This window comes from Myotis yumanensis, unplaced genomic scaffold (assembly GCF_028538775.1).
Source record: "Myotis yumanensis isolate MYYU_CA2020_CCGP unplaced genomic scaffold, mMyoYum1.0.hap1 SCAF_10, whole genome shotgun sequence".
Lineage (NCBI taxonomy): Eukaryota > Metazoa > Chordata > Mammalia > Chiroptera > Vespertilionidae > Myotis > Myotis yumanensis.
Window position 1 is genome coordinate 7,746,150 of NW_027223761.1, and position 23,854 is coordinate 7,770,003.

The window sequence follows — 23,854 nt, forward strand, 5'->3', positions numbered from 1 at the left end:
ATGTTTCTCTTTCTACCTCCCCCTCCCTTCCACTCGCTCTAAAAACCAATGAAAAAATTTTTAAAAGAATGACAGGGATAGTCTTCGCGGAGAGTGTCCATGGTTACCCACGTCAACAGAGCTTGGGCGAACCCGGGGCTCACCCACCCCAGCCAGCAGCCCAGGTGCAGCCTCACCACCTCCTCACAGCGCCTCGGACAGCCCCGAGGCCCCGCCACCGCTTCCATCCCAGCGCCACCGCCCTGTCCTACAGCCCCGTCCCAGCGCCACCGCCCTCGCCCTCGCCACCGCCACCACCACCACCACCGTCCCAGTGCCCCCGTCTCAGTGCCACCATCCCAGCGCCACCACTATCGCCACTGCCACCGCCACCGCCACCGCCACCGCCCCCGGCCAGTGCCACCGTCCCACCACCACCACCGTCCCAGCGCCACACAGCGGCCTCTCCTTAGCTGCCCACCACGGTGACTACACAAGAGGACGATGACTGCACGGCAATGACGACCACGATGATGGCCGCAATGGCGGCGATAAGGACAGGCGCGGACGACCACCACCTCCACCTCACCAGCGGGCTCCCGCTACCCGGGCTCGGAGGCCGCCAACCACCGCCAGCTCAGCCGCAGCTCCACGCTTCCCGCGTCTGCCTGTCCGCCTGCCTGCCCGTGTCTGACTATTTGACCGCCGTGACGGGGCTTTGAAGAACTTCGGCAAATAGTGTCTTCGCAGCCTCCTGAGGAGCGGGAGCGCGCTGAGAACTGGTGACGCTGCAGCCCCGCTGTGGGCCAAGCCTTCCTGCAGGGCCTCTAGGAGCCAGACCTGCTGGCCGGGTGGGCGCAGTGGTCGGGGCGTCGGCCCGTGGACGGAGGGCTCGCGTGTTTGATCCCACGGACCGAGGGACCACGGGTTCAATCCCACGGACCGAGGGGTCACGGGTTCAATCCCATGGACCGAGGGGTCACGGGTTCAATCCCACGGACCGGGGGACCACGGGTTCAATCCCACGGACCGAGGGGTCACGGGTTCAATCCCACGGACCGAGGGACCACGGGTTCAATCCCACGGACCGAGGGGTCACGGGTTCAGTTCCACGGACCGAGGGGTCACAGGTTCAGTTCCACGGACCTAGGTGTCACAGGTTCAATCCCACGGATCGAGGGACCACGGGTTCAATCCCACGGACCGAGGGGTCACGGGTTCAGTTCCACGGACCGAGGGGTCACGGGTTCAGTCCCACGGACTTAGGTGTCACGGGTTCAATCCCACGGACCAAGGGACCACGTGTTCAATTCCACGGACCGAGTGGTCACAGGTTCAGTCCCACGGACCAAGGGGTCACGGGTTCAGTTCCACGGACCAAGGGGTCACGGGTTCAATTCCACGGACTGAGGGGTTTCATGTTTGATCCCACGGACCGAGGGGTTTCGGATTCGATTCTGGCCAAGAGCACGTACCCCAGTTGCAGGCTCCATCCCCTGGTTGGGGGTGAGTGGGGGAGGCAACCCGTGTTTCTCACACTGATGTTTCTCTTTCTACCTCCCCCTCCCTTCCACTCGATCTAAAAACCAATTAAAAATTTTTAAAGAATGACAGGGACAGGCTTCTCGGAGAGTGTCCATGGTTACCCACGTCAACAGAGCTTGGGCGAACCCGGCGCTCACCCACCCCAGCCAGCAGCCCAGGTGCAGCCTCACCACCTCCTCACAGAGCCTCGGACAGCCCCGAGGCCCCGCCACCGCTTCCATCCCAGCGCCATCGCCCCACCCTACTGCCCCCGTCCCAGCACCACTGTCCCAGCGCCACCACCCTCGCCACCGCCACTGCCACCACCCCTGTCCCAGTGTCCCCGTCCCAGTGTCCCCGTCCCACCACCACCCCCGTCCCAGCGCCACTCAGCGGCCTCTCCTTAGCTGCCCACCATGGTGACTACACAAGGAGGACGATGACTGCACGGCAATGACGACCACGATGATGGCAGCAATGGCGGCGATAAGGACAGGCGCAGACGACCACCACCTCCCCCTCGCCTGCGGGCTCCCGCTACCCGCACTCGGAGGCCACCATCCGCAGCCATATCAGCCGCAGCTCCACGCTTCCCGCGTCTGCCTGTCTGTCTGCCTGTCTGCGTCTCACTACTTTGAACAGATGATGTGACCACGCAACGAGGAGGAGGACAGCGCGGCAATGCCGACCACGGTGATGACGGCGCGGCAATGCCGACCACGGTGAGGACAGCCTGGCAATGCCGACCACGGTGATGACGGTGCGGCAATGCCTACCACGGTGATGACGGCGCGGCAATGCCGACCACGGTGATGACGGCGCGGCAATGGTGACCACGGTGAGGACAGCCCGGTAATGGCGGCAATGGACCTCGGCGACAGCGACCATCTCCGCATCCACCTCCCAGGCACCAGGACTGCTACCCGGACTCGGAGGCCGCCATCCGCAGCCCCCCCAGCCTGCAGCTCCACGCTTCCCGCGTCTGCCCGTCTGCCTGCCTGCCCGTGTCTGACTATTTGACCACCATGACGGGGCTTTGAAGAACTTTGCCAAATATCGTCTTCACAGCCTCCTGAGGAACGGGAGCATGCTGAGAACTGGTGACGCTGCAGCCTCGCCGCGGAGCGAGCCTTCCTGCAGGGCCTCCAGGAGCCAGACCCGCTGGCCGGATGGGCCCAGTGGTCGGGGCGTCGGCCCGCGGATGGAGGGCTCACGTGTTCGATCCCACGGACCGAGGGGTCGCAGGTTCAATTCCACGAACTGAGGGATTTCAGGTTTAATTGCACGGACCGAGGGGTTTCGGGTTCGATTCTGGCCAAGGGCACGTACCCTGGTTGCAGGCTCCATCCCCTGGTCGGGGTGAGTGCGGGAGGCAACCAGTGGAGGCAACCCGTGTCTCTCACACCGATGTTTCTATCTCCCCCTCCCTTCCACTCGCTCTAAAAATCAATTTTAAAAATCTTTTTAATAATGAAAGGGACAGTCTTCGCAGAGAGTGCCATGGTACCCACGTCAACAGAGCTTGGGCGAACCCGGCGCTCACCCACCCCAGCCGGCCGCCCAGATGCAGCCTCGGACAGCCCCGAGGCCCCGCCACCGCCATCACCGTCTCAGCGCCACCGCCCCGTCCTACTGCCCCCGTCCCAATGCCACCACCCTCGCCGCCACCACCGCCACCACCGTCGCAGCACCACCGTCCCAGCCCCCTAGTTCCTGCGCCCCCGTCCCAGTGCCCCCGTCCCATCGCCACCATCACAGTGCCACGTAGCCGCCCACCATGATGACCACGCAACCAGGATGAAGAGGGCTTGGCAATGACGCCCATGATGACGATGATGACCGCAATGGCGGCGATACGCCCATGGTGACAGGGACGACCACCGCACCCAGCTCGCCAGCGGGCTCGAACTCCTACTCAGACTCGGAGGCCGCCATCCGCCGCCGGCTCAGCCTGCAGCTCCATGCTTCCCGCGTCTGCCCGTCCGCCTGCCTGTCCGTGTCTGACTATTTGACCGCCATGACAGGGCTTTGAAGAACTTTGCCAAATAGTGTCTTCGCAGCCTCCCGAGGAGCGGGAACGCGCTGAGAACTGGTGACGCTGCAGCCCCGCCGCGGGCCGAGCCTTCCTGCAGGGCCTCCAGGAGCCAGACCCGCTGGCCGGGTGGGCGCAGTGGTCGGGGTGTCGGCCCGCGGACGGAGGGCTCTCGATGCGATTCCAGTCGAGGGCACCTACCTCCCTTGCTGGCTCCATCCCTGGCCCTGGCCCAGGCGCAGGTGGGAGGTGGCCAATCCCTGTGCCTCTCTCACATGGATGCTCCTCTCTCTGTTTCTCCCCCTCCCTTCCACTCTCTCTAAAAATCAGAGGAAAAAATGTCCTCTCGTGAAGGTTCCCAGCAACAACAGAAAGACAGCAGCCCTGACACCTGGAGGAGGGCTGGTCCGCGGAGTGTGCGTGTGCGTGGGAAAAAATGGGACTGTCCTGGACGCGCACAAACTGCCCCTGACAAAAGCCACCTCGTTGTGTGACGTCACGGAGACGCACTCCCTGGAGGAGCAGCGAAATGCACCCAAGAACTGGGTGGCGGTCGCGGGGCAACCCGGCCCAGTGGGGCACCTCTGGCCGCGGCCCAGGAGACAGGGATGCGTGCAGCCTGGGGCGGGCTGCCCGGGGCCCCGGGGTGACTCCATGGTCACCGACCATACGTGCTTGTTGGCGTTACCTTTCCCTTTCCCGTAACTTGCACCAAATCAGCCACATGTCATGTCTTTCACTGCCCCATCCCTTCAGATAAAGTAATTTGGTACCAAAATAAACCAAAGAAACCCCAACGCAAGTATGTTAACATTGTTAACGTGCTAACATTGACTTTATCCAGATGCTTTCTTTTCTATTTTTCTGAGTAGCCCCTGTTTGTACAGTGAATATGAGTTTCTCTTAGGAGCATAAAAAAGTCCAGTAAAAGATATTTTTTGGAAGATAAAACTAAACAGGCTTTGTATTATTTTGTTCTTACAACGCCTCTTCATTTTTAGCTGATTTTGTTTCCTTAATTTAATCCAACAACAATCACAAAACATTTTGAATGTGGACAAAAGGGCAAAAACAAGCAAACAAATCGGTTCTCCCACCGCTCTGGCCATCGATGCATTTTTGCTAATTTTGTTGCATTGTTTCCTTTGAGTTTTCACATAAAAATAATGGGGTGGGGGGTGCACCAAAGTGCCGATACAGCTGTTCATATGGAAAATAATGCAATAATTAATGACTAATAATACAGGAATAAACTCTGGGGCAACCCTGTTCAGGACCCCTCTAGCGTGCCGAGAGCTTTGTTACTTTTGCCGTAATAAATGTCGCTTCCCTTTTGCTTAAGAAAAAAAGAAGAAGAAAGTGTGTTTCCCATACTCACAACTCTAAGCCTACTTTTGCCCCACCCGATGTGTACAATTTTATGTCCTGCTGCCCACTTAACATTATATTACAAACACGTTTGAAATAAGGGAACTCTTATGATTATAAAATGCATTCTTTGACCATAAACTGTATCAGCTGAGAGAAAATGAAATACGCTACCTCCTTGGGCTTAGGAAAACAGATATTCATGGTGGAGGGAAACGAGGCCAATTACGGGATAAAACTCCCGGGCATGAAAACGTGTACTGTACAGCCTCGGCATCACCGACTCATTCAGGAGGGAGGGTGTCTATTAAAGCCCGAAGTCCGTTAGACAATAAAGTAGGTTTTCCAATGGCATATGTTAAAAGGTTGGCAAATTAGTTCCTTTACCTCTTTTTACTTATGGAGACACGTTTGTGTGATTAAAATTAAATGTGTATGAGAAGTTCGATTTCGCAGGAGTTTTCTACATGTATCACCGTAATTTTAAATGTATACCGAATAGGTCTAGTGCAGTGGTCGGCAAACTGCGGCTCGCGAGCCACGTGCGGCTCATTGGCCCCTTGAGTGTGGCTCTTCCACAAAATACCGACTTCTGCGCATGGGCCACGAAGTTTCAATTGCACTGTACGTGCGCGCCCGTACGTGGTATTTTGTGGAAGAGCCACACTCAAGGGGCCAAAGAGCCACAGGTGGCTCGTGAGCCGCAGTTTGCCGACCACTGGTCTAGTGAATGCGTGCGTTCGCCACTCACCTCCAATCAGCAAATGCTCGCGGCTCAGCAGCGGGGCGGGCTGAGCGCACCTGGGAACAGCGGTGCGAAAGGTCCTGGGGGTGGGGGTGGGGCGGGGGGGACATGGGCTCCTGTTCGCGTTACTAGAGCTACAGCAACTCAGCCCCGCAGCGACAGGACCAGTTACTGCGCGATGCGGTGTGATCGTGTGCTGATCATGCGCCGAACACTGTTTGCAAGCGCTGACTCTTGGGTTTAAGTATGTAGACTGTAGTTGTAGATAAGTAATATTTCTTTATGTCGGCGAAATTACTAGTGTCTTTTTCCCCCAACATATGGCCTATTTACTAAAATTTGTTTAAAATAACAGTGAATTCACAACAAAAAATAACCGGTTTAATTATAAGCAAATCTTGGTTAAAAGCATTTTAAAATTAACAGGGTGTTAATGTTCGCATATGACACACGGACTGGAAATTTGGCCATTAAGCCCGATTTCCGATAAATCGAGGTCCGCAAAATCGAGGGTTCCCTGCCCTGTCGGAGTGGCTCAGTTGGTTGAGCACGGGCCAGTGCACCAAGGGTTGCCAGTGGATTCCCCGTCAGGGCACGTGCCTGGGCTGCGGGCTAGATCCCCAGTGTGGGGTGGGCAAGAGGCCGCTGATCAATGATTCTCTCTCATCATTGATGTTTCTATCTCTCTCTCCCTCTCCCTTCCTCTCTGAAATCAATAAAAACATACATTAAAAAAAAGAACCCAGGTGGCAGGTGGTGGCACAGACACCCCCACCCCTGGGAGGAGGAGGGCCTGAGGCCAGCATGGCGGTTTGCCTACAGCCCCCAGTCATCCCCACGGATGGGGTGACCAGATAAAGGCGTTGCTTTCCAGAGCTCTAAGGCCTTTTACAAAACGGGACCAGAGCTGGGTGCGTGTCCCTCGGTGTATGGCTGAGGAAGAGGAAGGGCAATGACCGTCCAGGCCTGGCTGCCCTTCCTCCCGTCCTCCTCAAAGAGGGGGTGGAGGCAGGACCCAGGTCTGCTCCTCCCTGGACACCTTGCAGAGGCTCTGAGGGTTCCCACCTGGGAGACACCCCTTCCTTTCTTCAGTGTCTGCCTTCCCAGAGCTGTGTCCTCCTCTGGCCTGGACCCCACTCTGGGCTACCCCTTCCCTCTTGCCCGCCCGCTTCTCCCCCCCCCCCCCCCCATACACACACACTCTGCCCCTTCCTGCAGGAGCTCCCTCCTCTCCCCTGCTGGGCTCCTTCTGGGAGCCAGACCAGTGGAGTGTTGCCACTTCCTCCTCCTGCCCCGAATACCCGCTCCCCAGTTAGAGGGCAACATCCAGACGACCTGTCTGGGGCTCTTGCTAGTCACCACAGAACCCACGTGGGGTCCCTGACTAGGAAGTACCCTCATCACTTGGTGGGAGGTGCTGGTCCAGCTCACCAGCTTCTTGGGCTCCTGAGAGGCGGGCTCACCATGTGGGCATGAGTGGGAGTCCTCTGGGGCCTCAGTTTGCCCATCTGTGAAACGGGAGGATGAGTATCCTGGCATGTGGGAGGCGGAATAAAGACATGAATAAATATTATATAATAAATTCCTGATACATTTTAATGTCAGGCTGCAGAGGGATGGCGCGAGCCTTCCTCCCCCTTCTCACACCCCCCTCCCCCAGGGTCCTGTATCTGAGGTTCTATGGCTCCTGGGTAGCTTGTCCGCCAAAGTGGGTGGGTAGTTGGCAGCTGATCAACCATGGGATGAGCCCGCGCACCAGGCCAGGTGGGACCATGCCCAGAGCCACCTCCTGCCAGAGCCAGCACCCGTGTCACCCAGGAGCGCCATTGTGCTTTGGACTGGCTCCTGCCCCACTCACACCGCCACCACGGCTGCCATCCGGCTGCCATCCGATCTCTGCTCCTGGTCATCCACTCCTTGCTGCCCTTCCACAGCTGCTAGAACATTCTTCTCTTGAACCTTCATTTCCCCACTCGCGCTGTGATAATGATGATAAGGACTCACTGTGAGTCAGACCCTTTTCTTAGGTTATCACTTGTAACTCTTAAAACAGGCCTCAGAGATGGATTTCACCAACATGACTCACTGAGGCTCTGGGCCGGCTCCTGAGGGGCAATTGTCAAAGCCAGTCCTGGGACTGACCGCCCCAGACTGCTCACCAGCCATGGTCCAGCCACCCAGCCTCTGCCTACCCAGCTCATTAGAGGTGAGTGCAGCTGAGCCCCTCGCTGCCCTGCCCTCCCTCATCACTTGGCCCCATGATTTGGCTCTAAAGCTAGGGCTGCCAGAGCAAACACAGGACACCAGCTCAATTTGAATTTCAGATGAACAATGGGTAATTTTTTTTTTCAGTAGGTCTCAAAAATCGCATGGGAAATATTTACACTAAAAAAAAAAATGCATTGCTTATTTGAAATTCAAATGTAAAGGGGCATGTTATGTTTGCTAAACTTGACCACAGTACCTAGGGCAGGGGAGGGAGACGCAGCCAAGGGGCAAGGCCAACTTCCCAAGAGGAGTGGAGGCAGGGCAGTGCCTCCCCCACTAGCTGATCAACCCGCCCCCTCAGCTTTGAGTGGTGGTGCAAGCAATCAGAGGCTTATGGGAAGCATAACCCAACTTGCATTATCTAATTGACGGATGAGCGGATAAAGAAGAGGTGGTACATATATACAACAGAATATTACTCAGCAGTAAAAAGAGTGAAATCTTGCCATCTGCAACAACATGGGTGGACCTAGATGGGTCGCTGAGTGAAATAAGTCAGACAAAGACAAATACCGTATGGTTTCACTTATATGTGGAATCTAAAGAACACAATAAATGAACAAACAAAGCAGAAACAGACTCTTACTCATATCACAGATACGAAGAACAAACTGATGGTTGCCAGATGGGGCGGGGGCGAGGGGGAGGGGAGGTTGCTGCGGGGCTGGGTGGAAAAGGGGATGGGATTTAGAAGTACCAATTGCCAGTTCTAGAGCAATCACAGGGCTGTAGAGCACGGCCCAGCAAATGTCGTCGATCATATTGTAATAACTGTGTACGGTGCCAGGTGGACACTAGACTGATCAGGGGACTCATTTCAGAAACTCAATGTCTAGCTATGCTGTACACCTGAAACCAACATAAAATATTTAAGTTTTCTTTTTAAAAATATGTTTGTATTGCCTTTGGAGAGAGAGATGGGGAGAAAAACATGGATGCGAGGAACATCAGTCGGTTGCCTCCCGTACAAACTCCGGCCAGGGATTGAACCCGAAACGCGGGGTATCTGGGGGAATCGAACCCGTGATCCTTCGGTGCACAGGACCACGCTCCAACCAACTGAGCCACCCTGGTCAGGGCCCGATATAAAATATCAAATAGCAACTGCAATTGAAAAAGAAAGCTTGCAGAAGGGCGGTGCAGAGTACTGGACGCAGCAAAAACACGGCATCGCCATCTCCTCCCCTTCGCCTCCCTCCTCCAACACTCAGGTCCGTAACAATGCACCGCTTGATACAAACTCCGGTTTACTGTAAAAAAAAACAAAACAAAAAACAAACCCCAAATTCGTGTGTACACATAAATACAATTTGGGGGTATAAATACAGTAGGAAAATAAAGAGATGTGCCTATCAAACAAAATAAATTAGTCATAAATATCACGTTGGCAGCTAAGTGCTGGGAAAACTCAACGTCATCGCTGCTTCCACAAGCTACTGGCCAGGTCTGGGGCCTCCAAATGAACCGTGGGGTTCACCTAAGGTTGGAAGCTGCCCAGTCCCCAGGCGGAGTGACTCGGTGCCGGTGCTGGGGCAAAAGGGCCAGGAAACGGAAGCAGCTTTTGGCGCCTGCTTTTTTTTAGGCCAATATCCACAGCGCTCAGGTAGGAGCCAGAGCCCCAACGTGATGGGCGAACTGGGGAGGAGGAGGGGAGACAGCTGAGGAAAGGGGAGGGTCCCTCTCAAAGGCCCTCATGTGAAACCCACTCACTCCCTGATCGAATCAGATGAAACTCGTCACTGTGGCACGGAAGGGCGGGGGGGACTGTGTCGCAGAGCAGGTGGCAGAATGGCCGGTCTTAGGGGGGAACCTGAGCAAGTACTCTGGCTGTGTGTAGGGAGGGCCGGGGGAAGCAGGTGAACCGCCAAGTAGCCTGGCAGGTTCTCCATCCAGAACCAGCCAGTGTGGGGAGTTCTCAAGTCCTCCCCTGCTGGAGGGGAGTCCCGGGGTCCCCCTGCTCCGGAAACCTGCTGGGCCACGCCTGCACCCTGTCAATTCTGTCCTGAGGGGCTTGCCGTTGAGACCTGGACCAATTCTCTCGTGAGTCATTTCCACTGCCAGTCAGAGCTGACCACCTGCACTTTTCTCCTAGCTGTCCCTGCCGGAGGTGATGGTGGAATCTGCAGAGAACCTCAGCCTGGCTTCAGAACTTCCCCAAAGAAAATGAGTTTCCCCGTCAGTGGCGGTATTCAAGTAGAACTGAACTGCATGGAAAGCAATGACCAAATTCAGGGTAGGGAGCTGGGATAGCACCTGGGAGGTGGAGGGGGAGGGGGTGGGTGAAGGACTTGCAAATTTATGATCATACAAGTCTATCCCCTAGAAACGGGCACAGCCAATGTCAAACTGTCTATGTACAAGTTCTACATGTTTCTTCCTAGAGCTAAATAGAACATGGGCCCAGGGCGTACTTATAGGCACACGGCCAAGGCCACCCTGCAGGCACCACAGGCCGCGGCTCCTGGCCTGGGAGGAGGCGGGAGCCTCGGTTATTCCTGAAAGCTGGGACTTTTCACCAGCCTCAGGTTGTTGGCAATCCCAAAAGGGTCCATGCTGTCCGTTTCCAGGGGCGAAGAGAACGCGTCCGGCTCCGAGGGGCGCTCTCGGTGCACGGGTTCCGCGGGGCTGCTGGGCAGCATGGGCAGGAAGTGGGACAGCGGCAGGAAGCCCCGGGCCTTGAACAGCTGCCTCTGCCGGGCACTGCTCAGCGAGACGGGCAGCTGGTGCTTCTGGGACCGGTACACGTTGTAGCCGTCGGGACGGATCTCCTCCTCGAAAGCGCAGTCCTCGGGCGAGAACTGAGGCTGCGGAGAAAACAGACAACCGTGAGCTCCGGGGAGCACCCCTCCCCGCTCTCCATCGGTCGATCCTGTGTGTGCGTGTGGCTAAAGGCTGTCAAGTAGGATATGAAATACAAAGGTACTTCAAGTACCTATTTTTATATAGAGATTTACGCTTATTGCATTTCAATATACGTTTGTAGCATTTTTATCATTTCATTTCATTTTATTTATTTTTCAATTGCAGTTGGCATACAATGTATTAGTTTTCAGGTGTACAACAGTGATTTATCTTTAACATAACTTACAAAGTGATCTAGCATTCATCTGGCACCATAATTACAATATTACTGACTGCATTCCCTATGCTGTACCGTAACATTTATAATGTTATGTATATGTTAAATACATTAAGTGTATATACTAAGTATACGTACTTTATATAGATTTACACCTATACTTTTTATACCTTTATAATTTACAACCTGCAAACACACACACACTTCGGGTAGATTTCACGATTACTCAACATCTGTCTATACTTTGCATTGATCCTTTACATTGTCCACGCAATGTCACTTTTTAAACTTAGTCTTGTTCTGAGCAATAACATCCATAACATCAGAGGCATGATATCTCTTTACAGTAAATATATCTAAGTATCGACATTAAAAACTCCCTTGCAGTCCCCTGGCACTTTGGGAAACCCTGCTGAACCATTCCTCGGTCTTTTAATTAAGAATCACACATAATCTGACCTGGGACCCAGATTAAAGACGAGTCCCCATTTAGATCCAAATCACTGAGAGGTAGGTCCTCAGGCCTTTCAGCCTGGTGCCCCTGCGAGAACCATCAGCCCCCTCCAGTTCCATCCAGGCAGCCTGCCAGGATCCTCAAGATAAAGACACCCCCCTCCCCCCCACCCCAGGCCTAGGACAGCGCCTGCACCCAGCAGGGGGTGGGGGTGGCCGGAAATGTGTGGGGGAGGAAGAAAACCAGGGCCAGGTCCCAGACCATTCATAGTTGATTGAGGAGGTGTCAGCGGGCAAGTTCGGTCTCCAACGCCAACCAGTGTCATTACCCCTTGGGGACCCAGAGGACTGCCCACGGCTGGGAGCCAGGAGGGCTGGGCAGTAAACAGCCCCAGGAGGCACCCAGTCTCATTCCTGCCCGAGCCTACAAAGGTCGTTGAACTGCAGGTGGGTGATCGCTGTGTTGATAAGGCCCTGATAAGGCCCGCAGCTCGGGCACGGGGATAAAGCCACAGACAGCAGAAGAGGTAAATACAAATAGATACATAAACAAGGGAAATAAAACCAAGTGATGGACTATTTTACTTTGGGAGAAGTTAGCATCTCATTTTCTTTTCCAGACAAATGAAAAGATTTCAAGTTTCTAGGAGAATGTGGAATATCTCCCCCCCCCCCCCCCCAGTCCTCATTTTTTGCTAAACTATGCCCATGGGATCAAGAGGCAGGTTGGATTTTAGGTGGACCCCAACCCCCGACCCCCTTTTGGATTAGGAGAATGGTAGGTTAGGCCCATTAGCTCCAGCAGGCCCTCCTGCCATTCTTTGTCCCGCCAACCTCCGCCCCCCCCCCCGCCCCCATAAGTAATTGGCACAATAACTACAGTTGCAACTAAGGGTTTGCGTGGCTTTGGGTGTCAACTTTCAGCAGGCGCTGATCTCCTTTCTTGGCCTCCATTCGTGTCCTTTCACTCAGGACTCCGCCATAAAACCCGACACAGGGCCCCGGATAAATGGAATAAACAACCCTCAAAGCCACAGCACAATTTTGGGAACTGAAAAGATTAGTGCTGCGGGGGTGGGGGTGGGAGGGCCGGGAACGCAGTCTCCGCCCCTGAGCCTCCAGTGGAGCCCCCGGCCCACACACACAGTCACCCCCGTACGGCGGGGGAGGGGGGCTCCCTTTGAACTCTCAGTCTTTGTTCCGGGCACTTCCTGCCCCGAGACTCGGTGGGTAGCTGGGCCATCCCACCCCTAAAGGCATCTGCCGCACAGGTGAGCTGGACACCAGGATGGACGCCAGGGAGAGAACGCATGGAATATTATTCTGATGGGCCTGCAAAACCTTTTTCTTGTAGATAAAAATTAATTTAAAAATACCTCCAATCCTGAACATCACTTTCCCCTGAGTTGTTTGAGGAGTGACCTTTTGAAAAAGACCCGAATTGTGGACACACCTTTTTCTTTTTCTTTCTTTTTTAAATACTGAGGGAAGGGGAGCCGATTGGAGGACCACCCAAGAGCAAGCCCAGCCTGAAAAGGCCCGAGGTGGGTTTTCCGGTTTCACAGCAGACAGCCAAGTAACGGGTACCCTCCATCCGACTGGGCCGGCGGCCTCTGGCTCAACTGTAAGCGTAAAGGCGGCTTTGACCCGTTCTCCCGCCACTGGGTCACTGGCCGGGGCCCTCAACTTCCGCAGAAAGACGTCGGATGTTAACTTAATCCGGCTCTGGCAGCCAGCCTTCCCCTCGGAGCTCCGGGCCCCGCGAGCGGGAGGAAGCCGGGGAACCCTGGATCAGATCCAGCGCCCCTCCCCCGCCCTGCAGGCCCCGGTCCCAGCGCCTCCCGCCTCTTGGCGACACCTACCAGCCCCAGCATCCTGCCGTCGCCTCCCATGCAGAGGTACAGGGCGCTGTGAACGCCCTTGATGGCCACTTTCCGTAAGGCGACGGCCCTGATTTCCACCAAACCTGATGCGAGAGAAGCAAAGAGCTGCAGCCGGGGCCGCGGGCCCCACGATATGTGGACGTGGTTGGTGCCCGTACCCTACCCCCACCTCCCCCATCTCCTCACGCTGTTGGGGGCCCAGGGAGGGAGTGGAACGCCGAGGTGCCAAGTCCTGGGATTCCCACGAGTGAAGGGTCCGTAGGAGCCAAAGGGAGGAGGGGGGCGATCAGGGGAGAGTAACCCATGGGTGTGGTAGGTCCACGGACCCGTGCCCCTCCCCCAGTCCTCACGCTGTCGGGGGACCCAGGGAGGGTACAGAACGAGGATCTGCTAAAACCTGGTGTTGCCGGGAGTGGGGAGCCCGCGGGAGTAGAAGGAGGCGAAGGAAGGAGGGGACCCTGGGCAGGAGGGGGACCCGGCGGGCACTCACTGTGCGCGCTCTGGCCCCGCGCGCAGTCCACTGCGCCGTCAGCGCGGATGCGCAGGAAGCAGCTGGATGGGCCGTGGGGGCCGGAGGTGTACAGGTGGCGCAGGCGGATGGACTCCCCCCAGCCGTAGTGCACGTGCGGCCCAGCGTCCGAAAGACCGAGGGGCCCCCCGGCTGAGGCCAGCCCGAGGCTGGCCAAGACCAGGGCTCGGGCCACAACGCGTCGGCTCCACGCGCTTTGCATGGCACTTCTCTCAGGCTCCGGGGCGCAGTTCCTGGCAGCTGGGGGGTGCGGGAGTCTGGGCGGCAGCTGGGACGCCCTGCGGGGCTGTGCGTGAGGAGGTGGGGTGTCCGCGGGGCACTTCAGCCAGCCGTGCACTCTGCGTGCGCTGTTCCGAGGGCGCAGCGGCTCCAGGCTAGCGGCCTTATATAGCCCGTCTTACCCTCTCGGCGGGTGGGTGCCCCTGACACCCGAGCATTTCTTATCAGGATTGCATCAGGCCCCCGCCCCCCAACACACCCACTCACACCACGCCTCCAGTTCCAGCCCCCTCCCCGGGCCCTACCCAGTGATCCCGCCCAGGTCGCCGGATCTGGGAGCGGAGGCCCCAATTCAGTGCTCAGAGGAGCTCCTCCCCGCGACTCGGTGGCTGGGTGGGCAGCCAGGTCGCTCTTGACTGGGCGAGTTTGACGGGGCCCCGCCTCCGGCTGCGGCTCCCCAGAGAATGCGCTCGTCGGGGGCGCTATCTGGGGCTGGGGCTGGAACGCAGGCACTAGAGATTGGGGGAGGGGGAACACTGAGCTTTGCATCCCTCACCCCCTGTCCGGAGAAACGATACCTCGACTTTAGGGCCCTCTCCCCTTAAAAGCCCCATTCGCTCCCTCCCGCGACGGTGCCGACCCTCCCACCCCGATGGAAAGCCGCGCGATGGCATTTCTCCTGCAGCGCGGACCCTCTACATTCTCCCAGCCTGTGTTCTCGAGATCCTTGCCCCTCCTCCACCCCGGGCCCCTTTACTTGATGACCATAAATTGCACCCCGACGGGGGGGCGGGGCCGGGCTCGAACCCCGCCCCCGGAGAACAATAGGGCGTCGCGCGGGCGCCGCTAGATGGCGCATCAGCCCGGGTTTCGGCTCTGCCTGCCGCGCTCGCGGTCGTTGTGCAGGGGCCTCTGGGGCTCGGTGGGCTTGCAAGCTCAGATTTAGAAACTGACTTACAGCTCGGGCCCGAGCGCTGGGAGAAAGGGGGCCCCTCTGTTTCCGACGTTGGTGCTGTCCTTGGGTCCCTGAGCGCAGCGCGGATGGAGAGGTCGGGGGGGCTCCTTACCTGGTGCGGAGGGGCAGCAGAGCCACACGCACGCTGCCGGGGTGGGGGCCCGCACCAGGTGGGGAAATCGGGGCCACCCAGTGAAGTGGCTCATGCAAACCAGAGGCCTTCTCTAAGGATGCTCTGAGAATGCAGACAACCTCCAGGGGATGGCATGCCCTGGCGGAAAGAGAGGGGTCCTCCCCGGGGCTGTGGCTCAACACGGATTCTTTCTCATTTTTCCTCCAGCCCTTCTCCACCCCCAACTCCTGGGTGTGGGGCCCTGGAGGCTGGTTTGGGGGAAGAGCTACACTCGCTCGGCGCAAAGGCGAGGGGAGGGCAAACGGCGGGGACTCCGGAAAGGAACCCGGTGCCAGGCCTAATGAATTTCAATGAGCCAAGGCCACGTTCACACCCCGGTCGGTGACTGGCGTTAATGACGGAGCACGCCGAAAATGTCACCGGCAAAGTCTTTACAAAAGAAGACATCATCTCCAAGGCGTTCTGGAGCGGGGACCCCCACGCCGGGTGTCTCGGTTCAGAAAGCCTCGGCTTCTGTTAAATCTAATTACTTCCCCCCTGTGGCTTTAAATCGAAGGCGGCTCCTATTAAAGTTAATTACCCTCCCCTGCAGCTTTCGTTTTTAAAGATCTTGGATAAATGCGGGGCCTGGGGAGGATGTCAAGGTCTGCACGGGGGACGTGCCCCTATCGGGCTGGGAGAGGTGGGGGACGCCAGCCTCTGGCTCCACCCCCACCTGCGGCCCCTCCCCCGCGGTGGTGGGAAAAGAGGGCCCCGCCCCCCGCCCTCCGCCCCCCCAGGCCTGATCTGGGAGCTCAGGAAGATGGCAGAGGAGGCAGCCTCCTATTCTGTTACAAGCACTTTATGGGTGTTTACAGGCTTAACCCTCCACAAGTACCCTCCATGACACCTTGTCCCTCCCACCGCCCCTCATTGAACAGATGGGAGCCCTAGAAAAGTGGGAGAGTGGCCCCAGGATGCACTCCATGTTAAGTGGTGGACCTGTTATTTGAACTCAGGCGGATGGGCTTGTAAATCCAGGCCATGCGGCCTCTGGGGGAGGCCTTGTGGGCTCCCTTGGGCTCTGGGGTCAGACCCTGTGCGGCACAGATCCTCCCCCTGGGCAGGTCATGGACCTGCTGGGCCCGTGGCCTCCTCGTGCCTGCGTTCGGCCTTGTGCTGTGGTCATATGGGAGAGTGGACATGAGGTGCCCGGAGTGTGGTTCACGAAGAGTGATGGCTGTCCCCGGAAGCTCTGTCTGGAGTGCCAGGCATTTCACAGTCACAGCAGTGCTCAGAGTTGCAGTGGTTCTCAACCTTCTGGCCCTTTAAATACAGTTCCTCATGTTGTGACCCAACCATAAAATTATTTTCGTTGCTACTTCATAACTGTAAGGTTGCTACTGTTATGAATCGTCATGTAAATATCTGATATGCAGGATGGTCTTCGGCGACCCCTGTGAAAGGGTCGTTCGACCGCCAAAGGGGTCGCGACCCACAGGTTGAGAACCGCTGGCTTAGAGGCTCAATCTGTGCTACGTGAGAGGAAACGGAGGCCGAGGCACCAGCACGGGTTTGCAGCCCTGTGGGCTGCGGGGCGGAGTCTGCGTGGGATTGTTGGCGCCCCTGGTCCACGTGGTTCAAGTCAAGAAGGGCAGAGACAAGGCGTGGCTAGCCAGCAGGGGGCGCTGCGGCTAAGGCTGTCCAGGTGAGAGCTGCCAAGTTGAAGGTGAGGGCCAGTTTCCCAAGCCTCTCAAAGCACACAGCCCCCTGCAGCCCCCAGGGTGCTGGGTTGGGCTGGTTTTTCTCTTTCCAGGCTGCACTTGATTTGGTCCTGGTGGCTGAGCTAGCTGACTCACCTGGTGAGATTTCATTAATTGAGTGGAATGGGCAAGGCCAGCCAGGTCCTGGTGATCCCAGATGCCCCGTCAGACCAGGCACGGCCCCATCTCTCAGGCAGAGATGGCCAGAAGGGCTGGGCTTGGTGGCTTTGTTCTGGATTTGATGTTCGCTGGGCTCTTTCTAATGGCCCTGGACCCTTTACTTGGGGCCGCCCTCCTTCAACCAACTTTGTCGGGGTTGCTCCTAGGGATGGTGGCAAATGAGGCTGTCATTGTTTCTAACCCACGTCCCCGCGGTGAAGAAACCGTTGTTCAGCTTCATTTCCAGTCTTGGCATTAGGGAAATAATTGCTTTTCTTCTCACTTTATGGTTAGACATTTGCATCACAGTATCAAACGCGCCTTCTTAAGCACTTCCCCACACCCCTCCCCTGCCCCCTGCCCCCTGCCCCACCCATGGTTGAGAAGTGCTTTGTAACTGCAGGAGCCTCTGGGTGCTGGTGAAAACCTTCATCAGAAAAAGGAGAACTGCCATAGCGAACTGGGACAGCAAGGCCTGTGGAGTCTCGGGGGAGGGGACAAGCTGTCCACTGGCCTGGACACAGTAGGGGCCGTGGCAGAGTGGGAAAGGGACCATTCCTCTGAGCCTCCATTTCCTTATTTGTAAAAGAGCAAAAAAGGCACCTAATTCTCAGGGTTAACGTGAGAATTAGAAAAGGTTATCAATGGAAAGGTCAAACTTTGTCTTAAACAGGTCACATCTCCTTTCTCTCTCTTTTTTTTTTAAATTGTTTTTTAGAGAGAGGGGAAGGGAGAGGGAGAGAGAGAAACATTGATGTGAGAGGGAACATGGATCGGCTGCCTCCTGCACCCCCCCTACCAGGGATTGAGCCCACGACCTGGGCATGCGCCCCGACCAACCAGCAACCTTTCAGTGCGCAGGACAACACTCAATCAACTGAGCCACACCGGCCACGGTAAGAGATCAATTATATAGGAACCACCTGGCATACTGAGATGTATAGCAGAGGAGTAGCTATTGTTTTTTTTTTTTTTTTAATATATTTTATTGATTTTTTACAGAGAGGAAGGGAGAGAGATAGAAACATCGATGAGAGAGAAACATCGATCAGCTGCCTCCTGCACATCTCCCACTGGGGATGTGCCCGCAACCCAGGTACATGCCCTTGACCGGAATCGAACCTGGGACCTTTCAGTCCGCAGGCCGACGCTCCATCCACTGAGCCAAACCGGTTTCGGCAGGAGTAGCTATTGTTATTCATTTAAAGGCCATCTTTGCCACACTTTTTATTTTTATTGCTGCAAAAAACTTTATTGTTTATTGTTTCATTTGGTCCAATGCATGGGAGAGGGCTCTAGGGTGGTTAAAAGAATGGCTAGTAGTTTCGGGAAGAGGCTCAGGTAAAAGCCAGAGACACCAGGGGATGCAGAGGGGCCCCTCAAAGACCTCTGGGCTCCAAAGGCTCCTGGTTGAGCTTGAGGGGGAGCCTTTCCAAGAAATACTCACCCGGCCCAGCCCGGGGCCGGCCAGCCTGCGGATGTGAGTCAGGTGTCATCCATCTTCTCGATCAGTTTCACCTCCTCACCCAGGAAGTGGTTCTCCAGGAAGTCGCAGAGATGAGGGTCTGCACGGGTAGAACCCAGGGCATGCAGCTCCGAAAGGGCCTGGTTCAGGTTCCTCTCCAAGGCCAGGGCAGCCTCCATGGCGTCCTGAGTTTTGCCCACTCATCTTGGGAAGGTTTCTGCGCGTCCTGGAAGAGAATGCAGCCGCCACACTTGTTTTGCAACTTTAAGAGATGCTCAGTGCCCTTGCGCTTCTTCTCCGCCATCTTGTGGCAGGAGTGGCCCGCGCCCTCCAGAGCCACATCGTCGCAGTCGAAATAGGAGCCCAGAGAGAGGTGGGTGTAGGAGGCGCGCAGATGCAGGTTGGCCAGGCGGTTGACCGCAGCCTCCACCTCGGTGGAATAATTGGGATGAATTTGGGAGCTCATGGTTGTTCTGCAATAAGGAGTTAAGGTAGGAAAAAAACCAAAATGGTGTGTTGGCTGGTCCCGGAGGTGGTTCTGAAGGTGGTGACTGGTTGAGATGCAGGAGAGTGGTCTGAGGTTGGGAGGAGGGGTGTCCCTGGGTCTGTTCCGTCCAAACACTGTTGAAGCAGAGACAGATCCGGGCCCTCTGAGTGCACTGCCTTATTTTTATTTTTTAAGATGCAATGGCAGCTCTAGAGAAAGACACCTCTAATGTATGGTGCCAGAAAGCTGATGGGTGGTGGCTGAGGCCGGGGATGGGGTTGGGAATCTCGAAAGGCCCAAAGGGTGCTCTCTGGGGACAGGGGGATGCTCTGTATTTTGTTTGGGGTGATGAATAAACAGGCCCTGACATTTGTCCAAACTCATTGAGGGGTACCGTTAACATCAGGGTGAATTGTATTTCCAATCACACCTCAATAAAGTTGATTTTGGGCATTGTCATTGCAACAGTGGTACTGTTTCAAGGGTAGAAAATTGGAAAAACCCAGAGAAGCAGAACAAAAACAATGGTAAAACTTGGAATATCATGGCCACATTATGAGCCAGTTTCTGTTTAGGTAGATTTCTTTCTCAGGTTTTAAAAAAGTATCTTAAAAAAATAAAAACATTCAAATTATACCGCCCTCCCCACATAGCTGTACACATTTCCCATGGCACGAAATGCCCTCCGAAGGCACACTGGACACCAGCAGATTTGAGTGGGGTTCTAGGGTAGACAGTCTGCCCCCTAGTGCTGGGCACTTAAGAGTGTCCCCTCCCACATCACACCGGGAAGATACCCGTGGAGACGCCTCTCACACCTGTCCACTCTCTCACCTGTCCACTCTCACCTGTCCACTCTCTCACCTGTCCACTCTCACCTGTCCACTCTCTCACCTGTCCACTCTCACACATGTCCACTCTCTCACCTGTCCACTCTCACCTGTCCACTCTCACCTGTCCACTCTCTTACCTGCCCACTCTCTCACCTGTCCACTCTCACCTGTCCACTCTCACCTGCCCACTCTCTCACTTGTCCACTCTCTCACCTGTCCACTCTCACACCTGTCCACTCTCATACCTGTCCACTCTCTTACCTGCCCACTCTCACACCTGTCCACTCTCTCACCTGTCCACTCCCTCACCTGTCCACTCTCACACCTGTCCACTCTCACCTGTCCACTCTCTCACCTGTCCACTCTCATACCTGTCCACTCTCACACCCGTCCACTCTCACACTTGTCCACTCTCTCACCTGTCCACTCTCTCACCTGTCCACTCTCACACCTGTCCACTCTCACCTGTCCACTCTCACACCTGTCCACTCTCACCTGTCCACTCTCTCACCTGTCCACTCTCTCACCTGTCCACTCTCTCACCAGTCCACACTCACGCCTGTCCACTCTCTCACCTGTCCACTCTCTCACCTGTTCACTCTTTCACCTGTCCACTCTCACCTGTCCACTCTCTCACCTGTCCACTCTCACACCTGTCCACTCTCTCACCTGTCGACTCTCACACCTGTCCACTCTCACCTGTCCACTCTCTCACCTGTCCACTCTCTCACCTGTCCACTCTCTCACCAGTCCACACTCACGCCTGTCCACTCTCTCACCTGTCCACTCTCTCACCTGTCCACTCTCACACCTGTCCACTCTCTCACCAGTCCACACTCACGCCTGTCCACTCTCACACCTGTCCACTCTCACCTGTCCACTCTCTCACCTGTCCACTCTCTCACCTGTCCACTCTCTCACCAGTCCACACTCACGCCTGTCCACTCTCTCACCTGTCCACTCTCTCACCTGTTCACTCTTTCACCTGTCCACTCTCACCTGTCCACTCTCTCACCTGTCCACTCTCTCACCTGTCCACTCTCTCACCTGTCCACTCTCACACCTGTCCACTCTCTCACCTGTCGACTCTCACACCTGTCCACTCTCACCTGTCCACTCTCTCACCTGTCCACTCTCTCACCTGTCCACTCTCTCACCAGTCCACACTCACGCCTGTCCACTCTCTCACCTGTCCACTCTCTCACCTGTCCACTCTCACACCTGTCCACTCTCTCACCAGTCCACACTCACGCCTGTCCACTCTCTCACCTGTCCACTCTCTCACCTGTTCACTCTTTCACCTGTCCACTCTCACCTGTCCACTCTCTCACCTGTCCACTCTCACACCTGTCCACTCTCACCTGTCCACTCTCACACTTGTCCACTCTCACCTGCCCACTCTCTCACCTGTCCACTCTCTCACCTGTCCACTCTCACACCTGTCCACTCTCTCACCTGTCCACTCTCACACCTGTCTACTCTCAGAGCGGGAATCTCTGGCCCCCATGGCCTCTTCTCCAGGTGGGTCTGGTCTACATGCGGGCCCGGGGCAGGATGTGCACCTTTCTCCCGAATTCAGGAAACTGCCCTGTTCCCCGCCTATTCTGAGGGCCGCTGGACTTCCTCAGACTCTCTGGGCCAGTCGAGTGTCATAACAGGTGCCGCCAACCTGGCTGTGAAGTGAATTCTCTTTTCCGACTGATGTCCGTCATCAGAACAGCAGTGTGTTCTGATGGGAACTATTTTGACCGGCCCGTGTGGCCTAGTCAAGGAAAACAAAAATAGCTCAATGAGAAAACATGAATGGCGCTAACAGTGACTTCGCTAAAAGCTGTAGAATTAAAATATTGAAATTGGAAGGTACTGGAGCCCCTGGCCTGTGACTGCCGACCCCTGTCCCCACCAGAAACCTGCCCTGCTGTGGGAAGTCACAGCCACAGCTGACTGTCCTTCCAACTTGGTACACAGAGTGACTTCCTTTCTCCAAAACAATCACCGCTCCACAGGGCATCTTCTCTTTCTGCCCTCGGAGGACCGGCGGCCCTGAGGCAGGCTGGGCCAGCGCGGGGAGCTGAGTGCTTGATGTGTGCCCGGCACTGTGCCGGCAGGACCGTGATGATGACGATGATGGAAGGGGGGAGGCTGACACTTACAAAGCCCTCTTCCGTGCCCAGCAGTGCGTGTGTAAGCACGCTCAATTTCACAGCCCCCTTTTATCCACTGAGCCAAACCGGTTAGGGCACACAGCCCCCTTTTAGATGGGGAAAGCAAGGCTCAGTGACTGCCTGGCCCAGAGTCACAAAGCTAATCAACTGGATTTGAACCCAGTTCTGTCGAAATTCAAGTCATAAGCCTCAATCATTACATTATATTTTTAAAAAGAAAGAAAGACAAGAAGAAAGACAGAAAGAAAGAAAAAAAAGAAAGAAGAAAGACCAGAGGGATCATCTGAGTCCCCGTGGTGACTCCAGCAAGATAGCGAGCGAGGTCCCCCTTGTAAGCGTGGTGGTTCAGCCGGCTTCACTCCCAGCACACCTGTCGCCCTCTCACGGGTGAGTAAATGGGAGGGCTGAGAGGACGTGGCCTCCTTTGTCGCACTTATTACGGCGGCCGTAAAGTGATGACATGCAATTTGTTCAAACCCCCTGGGCCTGGTGTCTGTAAGCTCCATGGCGGGGTGTGGAGGTCTTGGTCACTACTGTACCCAGCACAGCCCTGTAACTGACAAAGGAGAGAGGAGAGAGAGGGAAGGAGGAGGGAGGACAGGAAACCTGTCCCTGGCCTCCGAGGCCTCCAGCCCAGCCTTCCCGGCAGGTCAGCGGACACCAGAGGCACTTTTGTTTAAACATATGCTCCAGCTCAGTTCCGGTTAGGGTTTCTCACCACCCCTGCCTCAGAGCAAGGGGGCTGGAGGTTCCTTCCAAGCGCTTGACCCAGGTTCCTTGTCTAGGAAATGGGAGAGGTTGGCTGCAGAGGGTGGTGTGAGAACCGAGGGGCTCCAGCAATGGCTGGAGGCTCCCGGGCCCCTGGGTGAGCCAGGCCAACAGGGTCTGGGCACCTCTGGAAGGTGCGTCCTCTTAACCCCGACCAAGACCTCTCACTGAGGTTAGCCTGGGACAAGGAGGGACCTCTCTCTGAAGCCCCATCCAGAACTGCTCTAGACCATTTCCTCACCGTCTATAGGACCCAGACTGTGCTGGATCTATGGGTACACAGCTCCATTCTACAGATGGGGAGACTGAGGCACAGGGACATCAGCCGGCCCTCAGCAGAAGAGGTGGAGGGCGCTCCCGGCCCCTGTTCCTCCTCTCACTCCTCCCTCTCTCCCCTTCTCTTCAACTGCCCAGGTCCCCTTTGTCCAGCGCACAGCACCTGCCCCTTCTGGCATCTGTCCCCTCCCCACCCCACCCTTGGGTAAGTCCCCGTTACCTAGACAGGGCTGCCCAGGATCTGTGGAGCTGTGCACAGTAGTCTTGTGCTGGGCCTCCGACTCACAGACCAGGAAACTGATCAGCAAAGCTTCTGAGGCCCAGTGTCTCCCAGGCCCTCTCCCAGGCCTCCTCCCAGAAGCACCAGCATCAAGGATGAACCCCTCAGGCAGGGCACCGCCAGCCGGGCAATGGCCCTGCTGGGTGGCTGGGAGCCAGGCCTAGAAACGAGCAGGGCGTGTGCACGCACCATTGCATCTACTGCCCCGAGCGGCCTTCTTTCCCAAACTGGGAAACTGAGGCTCAGCGGCCAGGGAGCATCGCCAGCAGGTCAATGTCAGGCCCGGGAGCACGCGCGCTTTCCCGCGGTCCCTGAACCGTGAAGGCGGTCTCCCTCCCTCCCCTTGGAAGAACCACAGGTGGCAGCCCCCAATTTGTCCCCTGCCCATTAACAGCCCAGCTCTGAGCCATATTGGGCGTCAAGGAATTAGAGCGGAGAAATGCCACCTTTTGGACGCTGACACCCTGATTCTTATTCAATGCCGCCCTCCTTCCCGGGCCCCTCCGAGTGTG

At 56.3% G+C, this 23,854-nt stretch overlaps 1 protein-coding gene and 1 pseudogene across 1 annotated transcript; both read right to left on the minus strand.

Moving 5' to 3' along the window:
* Window positions 1-10,405: 10,405 nt before the first annotated feature.
* On the minus strand, window positions 10,406-14,062 carry FGF19 (fibroblast growth factor 19). Its single transcript, XM_070426287.1, has 3 exons — window positions 13,822-14,062; window positions 13,311-13,414; window positions 10,406-10,720 (listed from the first exon to the last, which is right to left on the minus strand). Exons 1-3 carry the CDS (start codon window positions 14,060-14,062, stop codon window positions 10,406-10,408), a joined length of 660 nt encoding a protein of 219 aa, XP_070282388.1.
* A 4,385-nt stretch (window positions 14,063-18,447) lies between these two features.
* Window positions 18,448-18,999, minus strand: LOC139017677 (ferritin light chain pseudogene; annotated as a pseudogene).
* Window positions 19,000-23,854: the final 4,855 nt, after the last annotated feature.